Source organism: Barbus barbus (genome assembly GCF_936440315.1).
Source record: "Barbus barbus genome assembly, chromosome: 4".
NCBI lineage: Eukaryota > Metazoa > Chordata > Actinopteri > Cypriniformes > Cyprinidae > Barbus > Barbus barbus.
The window spans coordinates 6,057,601-6,066,122 of NC_136732.1; the positions used below are offsets into that span (position 1 = coordinate 6,057,601).

The 8,522-nt window shown below is 29.1% G+C and overlaps 1 protein-coding gene and 1 long non-coding RNA gene across 3 annotated transcripts in view; one reads left to right on the forward strand and one right to left on the reverse strand.

Annotated features, from left to right (window-relative positions):
- LOC306867355 overlaps positions 1–7,505 on the reverse strand; it is a 1,261,287-nt gene extending 1,253,782 nt beyond the window's left edge. Inside the window, exon 1 of the long non-coding RNA XR_013784011.1 lies at positions 7,157–7,505. This is a non-coding gene — a long non-coding RNA (uncharacterized lncRNA). The remainder of the gene's footprint in view (positions 1–7,156) is intronic.
- The window catches only part of LOC306866595 (NACHT, LRR and PYD domains-containing protein 3-like), an 89,979-nt gene extending 82,049 nt beyond the window's left edge, over positions 1–7,930 (forward strand). For both annotated transcript variants that reach the window (XM_079411852.1, XM_079411853.1), the window contains one exon: positions 6,451–7,930. In XM_079411852.1, the coding sequence (XP_079267978.1) occupies positions 6,451–6,454 (4 nt within the window). In that variant the 3' untranslated portion in view covers positions 6,455–7,930. The remainder of the gene's footprint in view (positions 1–6,450) is intronic.
- Positions 7,931–8,522: the final 592 nt, after the last annotated feature.

Consider the following 8,522-nt stretch of genomic DNA (forward strand, 5'->3'; position numbering starts at 1 on the left):
ATCTATCTATCTATCTATCTCTGTCTATCAATCTATCTATAATCTGACTATATCTATCTATCTATAATCTGACTATTTCTATCTATCTATCTGACTATTTCTGTCTATCTATCTATCTATCTATCTGACTATTTCTATCTATCTATCTATCTATCTATCCATAATCTATTTCTATCTGTCTGTCTATCTATCTATCTATCTGACTATTTCTATCTATCTATCTATCTATAATCTGACTATTTTTATCTATCTATCTATCTGACTATTTCTGTCTATCTATCTATCTATCTATCTATAATCTGACTATTTCTATCTATCTATCTGACTATTTCTGTCTATCTATCTATCTATCTATCTATCTATCTATCTATCTGACTGTTTCTATCTATCTATCTGTCTGTCTATTTCTATCTGTCTGTCTATCTATCTATCTATCTATCTATAATCTGACTATTTCTATCTATCTATCTGACTATTTCAATCTATCTATAATCTGACTATTTCTATCTATCTATCTATCTATCTGACTATTTCTGTCTATCTATCTATAATCTGACTATTTCTATCTATCTATCTGACTATTTCTGTCTATCTATCTATCTATCTATCTGACTATTTCTATCTATCTATCTGTCTGTCTGACTATTTCTATCTGTCTGTCTATCTATCTATCTGTCTGACTATTTCTATCTATCTATCTATCTATCTATCTATCTGACTATTTCTGTCTATCAATCTATCTATAATCTGACTATATCTATCTATCTATCTATAATCTGACTATTTCTATCTATCTATCTGACTATTTCTATCTATCCATAATCTATTTCTATCTGTCTGTCTATCTATCTATCTATCTATAATCTGACTATTTCTATCTATCTATCTGACTATTTCAATCTATCTATAATCTGACTATTTCTATCTATCTATCTGACTATTTCAATCTATCTATAATCTGACTATTTCTATCTATCTATTTCTATCTATCTGACTATTTCTATCTATCTATCTATCTATCTATCTATCTATCTATCTATCTATCTATCTATCTATCCATAATCTGACTATTTCTGTCTATCTATCTATCTATAATCTGACTATTTCTATCTATCTATCTATCGATCTATCTATCTATAATCTGACTATTTCTGTCTATCTATCTATCTATCTATAATCTGACTATTTCTATCTATCTGACTATTTCTGTCTATCTATCTATCTATCTATCTATCTATAATCTGACTATTTTTATCTATCTATCTGACTATTTCTGTCTATCTATCTATCTATCTGACTATTTCTATCTATCTATCTATCTATCTATCTATCTATCTATCTATAATCTGACTATTTCTATCTATCTATCTATCTGACTATTTCAATCTATCTATAATCTGACTATTTCTATCTATCTATCTATCTATCTATCTATCTATCTATCTATCTATCTATAATCTGACTATTTCTATCTATCTATCTATAATCTGACTATTTCTATCTATCTATCTATCTATCTGACTATTTCTGTCTATCTATCTGTCTATCTATCTATATATCTATCTATCTATCTGACTATTTCTATCTATCTATAATCTGACTATTTCTATCTATCTATCTGACTATTTCTATCTATCTATCTATCTATCTATCTATCTATCTGACCATTTCTATCTATCTATCTATCTATCTATCTATCTATCTATCTATCTATCTATCTATCTATCTATCTATCTATCTATCTATAATCTGACTATTTCTATCTATCTGACTATTTCTATCTATCTATAATCTGACCATTTCTATCTATCTATCTATCTGACTATTTCTATCTATCTATAATCTTTCTATCTATCTATCTATCTATCTATCTGACTATTTCTATCTATCTATCTATCTATCTATCTATCTATCTATAATCTGACTATTTCTATCTATCTGACTATTTCTATCTATCTATCGATCTATCTATCTATCTATCTATCTATAATCTGACTATTTCTGTCTATCTATCTATCTATCTATAATCTGACTATTTCTATCTATCTATCTGACTATTTCTGTCTATCTATCTATCTATCTATCTATCTATCTGACTATTTCTATCTATCTATCTATCTATCTATCTATCTATCTATAATCTGACTATTTCTATCTATCTATCTGACTATTTCAATCTATCTATAATCTGACTATTTCTATCTATCTATCTATCTATCTATCTATATCTATCTATCTATCTATAATCTGACTATTTTTATCTATCTATCTGTCTGTCTGACTATTTCTATCTGTCTGTCTATCTATCTATCTGTCTGACTATTTCTATCTATCTATCTATCTATCTATCTCTGTCTATCAATCTATCTATAATCTGACTATATCTATCTATCTATAATCTGACTATTTCTATCTATCTATCTGACTATTTCTGTCTATCTATCTATCTATCTATCTGACTATTTCTATCTATCTATCTATCTATCTATCCATAATCTATTTCTATCTGTCTGTCTATCTATCTATCTATCTGACTATTTCTATCTATCTATCTATCTATAATCTGACTATTTTTATCTATCTATCTATCTGACTATTTCTGTCTATCTATCTATCTATCTATCTATAATCTGACTATTTCTATCTATCTATCTGACTATTTCTGTCTATCTATCTATCTATCTATCTATCTGACTGTTTCTATCTATCTATCTGTCTGTCTATTTCTATCTGTCTGTCTATCTATCTATCTATCTATCTATAATCTGACTATTTCTATCTATCTATCTGACTATTTCAATCTATCTATAATCTGACTATTTCTATCTATCTATCTATCTATCTGACTATTTCTGTCTATCTATCTATAATCTGACTATTTCTATCTATCTATCTGACTATTTCTGTCTATCTATCTATCTATCTATCTGACTATTTCTATCTATCTATCTGTCTGTCTGACTATTTCTATCTGTCTGTCTATCTATCTATCTGTCTGACTATTTCTATCTATCTATCTATCTATCTATCTATCTATCTGACTATTTCTGTCTATCAATCTATCTATAATCTGACTATATCTATCTATCTATCTATAATCTGACTATTTCTATCTATCTATCTGACTATTTCTATCTATCCATAATCTATTTCTATCTGTCTGTCTATCTATCTATCTATCTATAATCTGACTATTTCTATCTATCTATCTGACTATTTCAATCTATCTATAATCTGACTATTTCTATCTATCTATCTGACTATTTCAATCTATCTATAATCTGACTATTTCTATCTATCTATCTATCTATCTATCTGACTATTTCTGTCTATCTATCTATCTATCTATCTATCTATCTATCTATAATCTGACTATTTCTATCTATCTATCTATCTATAATCTGACTATTTTTATCTATCTATCTGACTATTTCTGTCTATCTATCTGTCTATCTGTCTATCTATCTATCTATAATCTGACTATTTCTATCTGTCTATCTATCTATCTATATATCTATAATCTGACTATTTCTATCTATCTGTCTGACTATTTCTATCTATCTATCTATCTATCTATCTGACTATTTCTGTCTGTCTATCTATCTATCTATCTATCTATCTATCTATCTATCTATCTATCTATCCATAATCTGACTATTTCTGTCTATCTATCTATCTATAATCTGACTATTTCTATCTATCTATCTATCTATCTATCTATCTATAATCTGACTATTTCTGTCTATCTATCTATAATCTGACTATTTCTATCTATCTGACTATTTCTGTCTATCTATCTATCTATCTATCTATCTATCTATCTATAATCTGACTATTTTTATCTATCTATCTGACTATTTCTGTCTATCTATCTATCTATCTGACTATTTCTATCTATCTATCTATCTATCTATCTATCTATCTATCTATCTATCTATAATCTGACTATTTCTATCTATCTATCTGACTATTTCAATCTATCTATAATCTGACTATTTCTATCTATCTATCTATCTATCTATAATCTGACTATTTCTATCTATCTATCTATCTATAATCTGACTATTTCTATCTATCTATCTATCTGACTATTTCTGTCTATCTATCTATCTGTCTATCTATATATCTGACTATTTCTATCTATCTATAATCTGACTATTTCTATCTATCTATCTGACTATTTCTATCTATCTATCTATCTATAATCTGACTATTTCTATCTATCTATCTATCTATCTATCTATCTATAATCTGACTATTTCTATCTATCTATCTATCTATCTATCTATAATCTGACTATTTCTATCTATCTATCTAACTATTTCTGTCTATCTATCTATCTATCTATCTATCTATCTATCTGACTATTTCTATCTATCTATAATCTGACTATTTCTATCTATCTATAATCTGACTATTTCTATCTATCTATCTATCTATCTATCTATCTATAATCTGACTATTTCTATCTATCTATCTGACTATTTCTATCTATCTATCTATCTATCTGACTATTTCTATCTATCTATAATCTTTCTATCTATCTATCTATCTATCTATCTATCTATCTATCTGACTATTTCTATCTATCTATAATCTTTCTATCTATCTATCGATCTATCTATCTATCTATCTATCTATAATCTGACTATTTCTGTCTATCTATCTATAATCTGACTATTTCTATCTATCTATCTGACTATTTCTGTCTATCTATCTATCTATCTATCTATCTATAATCTGACTATTTCTATCTATCTATCTGACTATTTCAATCTATCTATAATCTGACTATTTCTATCTATCTATCTATCTATCTATATCTATCTATCTATCTATAATCTGACTATTTTTATCTATCTGTCTGTCTGACTATTTCTATCTGTCTGTCTATCTATCTATCTGTCTGACTATTTCTATCTATCTATCTATCTATCTATCTATCTATCTATCTGACTATTTCTGTCTATCAATCTATCTATAATCTGACTATATCTATCTATCTATAATCTGACTATTTCTATCTATCTATCTGACTATTTCTGTCTATCTATCTATCTATCTATCTATCTATCTATCTATCTATCTATCTGACTATTTCTATCTATCTATCTATCTGACTATTTCTATCTATCTATCTATCTATCTATCTATAATCTGACTATTTTTATCTATCTATCTATCTGACTATTTCTGTCTATCTATCTATAATCTGACTATTTCTATCTATCTATCTGACTATTTCTGTCCATCTATCTATCTATCTATCTATCTATCTATCTGACTGTTTCTATCTATCTATCTGTCTGACTATTTCTATCTATCTATCTATCTATCTATCTATCTATCTATCTATCTATCTATAATCTGACTATTTCTATCTATCTATCTGACTATTTCAATCTATCTATAATCTGACTATTTCTATCTATCTATCTATCTATCTATCTATCTATCTATCTATCTGACTATTTCTGTCTATCTATCTATAATCTGACTATTTCTATCTATCTATCTGACTATTTCTGTCTATCTATCTATCTATCTGACTATTTCTATCTATCTATCTATCTATCTGTCTGTCTGACTATTTCTATCTGTCTGTCTATCTATCTATCTGTCTGACTATTTCTATCTATCTATCTATCTATCTGACTATTTCTGTCTATCAATCTATCTATAATCTGACTATATCTATCTATCTATCTATCTATCTATCTATCTATCTATCTATCTATAATCTGACTATTTCTATCTATCTATCTGACTATTTCAATCTATCTATAATCTGACTATTTCTATCTATCTATCTGACTATTTCAATCTATCTATAATCTGACTATTTCTATCTATCTATCTATCTGACTATTTCTGTCTATCTATCTATCTATCTATCTATAATCTGACTATTTCTATCTATCTATCTATCTATAATCTGACTATTTTTATCTGTCTATCTGACTATTTCTGTCTATCTATCTATCTATAATCTGACTATTTCTATCTATCTATCTGTCTATCTCTGTCTATCTATCTGTCTATCTATCTATCTATCTGTCTGACTATTTCTATCTATCTATCTATCTATCTATCTGACTATTTATATCTGTCTGTCTGTCTATCTATCTATCTATCTATCTATCTATCTGACTATTTCTATCTATCATCTATAAAATTTCATTTTTATTTGTTCCTTGTGGTTTATTATATATGGCTTACACTCATTAGCATGTGTTTCTCTTTATAGAGACTCAACACAAACACAAACATATGAATGGAATTAATGTTCAAATGTATTTAAAACACAAATATTGTTTTAGAAATATCTATGCCAGATCATGTAAATGTAAGAGTTTTTACCTCAAAAAAAGAAACTGTAATTGAAATAGTAACTAATTTGTAATTTGTTCTGAACACTGATTTCTCTCTCTCTTCTGTTCCACCTTACAGATAAACGGCATCAAAGTCCAGAACTTCTCCTGCTTTCTGAATCAAACACCAATCACAGGTAACACTCCACACCTGACTCCCGCTCTGGAAAAGACCAAACCGCAGAGCAGCATCATCTACTGGACACATGCAAAAAAACAACACTCCGGCCGTAACAATCATATTTTGAGAAATGTCTGTCTTTGATCGGTTGCCAACATTCTTCCAAAAATATTTTTATGTTCTACAGACAAGTGAAAGGAAGCAAGAAACATACAGGTTTCAACATACATGATGACAAATTTGTTTTGTCTTGTTTTGGGGGGGGGGGGGGGGGGGGGGTCAAAATTCAATTATACCATCTAAATTATATCAGTCTAAGCATCAGTTTTCCTCATAACAAAAAAATATCTTAAAATCTCTCTAACAAAGTAAGACTAAATCAATGTTTTTGGAAAGTACTGCGTATTATTTTGTGGCTTGCTGAGGGTTTAAAGAGTCGTGTAACTGACCGTATCAGATGGAGGCACAAAACTATCAAACAACAGATATTTTGACTTTAAATACTTTGAATTAAATAAGTTACCTACAAATACCTAGAAATTGTAAATCAAATCACTGAAGAAGTGTTAAAGTGTTTGTGAACAGGAAGAAAGGCAGCGAGGATCTGAAACTAAAGTCTTCTGTATCAGCAGTGATGTTGAAGAAGGTTTCGAGGCTTCAGCACATGATCTTTATGACGATTCATCAGTAAAAATCACCAAATGTACAGTAGAAAGATAAAAACTTTCAGAAATGTCAGAAATGATCCTGTAAATCAGAGAAATCTGCTGCTGATTTTTTCAGTGAATTCACTTCTTGTGGAAATACTACACTGATTTTAAATAGAATAAGATTTACTGCTGTATGATTGGCTCTGGATATATTATTAACAGTAATTCATAAATGAAAACACTTCAAAACCAACAGCTTTGATGAATTCAGTGTGTTTATGAATTCAGTGATGATTTCACATGATAGTAAATGTAAGCAGCTTCAAATTGCATTGTTTTAATAAATGTAAAGTTTATTATACTAAATCTTGTGTTATGATTTCTAATGCGTACAGGTGAAACAAATTAAATAATGCAGCATTAATATAAGCATACATGTACATATGGGCGATATTGAACAACATTTCAGTCATAGTACAGAGTCCGCTCTTTTGAGGGTTTCTGATGATATTTTACATGTTTGAGCTTAGATTTGATTGATAAATTAATGCTGCTGTATTGTAATATCTATGCAAGATCATGTAAATGTAAGAGTTTTTAATAATGTATATTGTAATGTTTTGTATCTGGGTGTGAATCAGGCCTCTCTCTCTCTCTCTCTCTCGTCCGCAGCTTGTTCAGAATTCAGCTGCGAGGCTTTTAACGGCTACTAAGAAGAGAGAGCACATTACTTCTGTGTTTATCATCTCACACTGGCTACCTGTACAATACACAATTTATTACAAAGCACTGCTATATGTTTTCAAAGAGTATGTTTCTGATTTAATCAGTCTGCTTCAGTCTAACAGGTCTCTGATTCAAATAATCAATAGCACTTTGTAGTTCCTCGATCTCACTTAAAATGCAAAGGTGATCAGGTCTTTTCTGGTGCAGCTCCAAGGCTTTGGATTGACCTTCCTCTGTCACTAAAATCCTCTCCTACGCTCAGTGTATTTCACTTCTTGTGCTGTATTATTTTTATTAGTGTGAGGAGGAGATTGAGTTTACAGTGTAAAAGTGTCAAGATCTGTGAACTTTGTTTTCTGCTGATCATGCCCAGTGGAGAAGCATATATCCATAAGAAAACACAAAATGTTATTTTATCCTTGCTTCTACGACATCCTGAATCTATATGCTTTCTAACAGCTTCATGTGGCCATAAACATTTTATTTTAACGTGGATTTAAGCACTATGCAATATTAAAGTTTCACTTTCACCAAGTAAAGCCAGTAAATGTGGTGTTTACATGTAATAATGAGTTTACCTTATGGTACGAACCCGTCTCCGCATCAGTAAGCGATAAAATGAGCTTCTTCCCTCCGAAGACTTGTGTTGCGGGG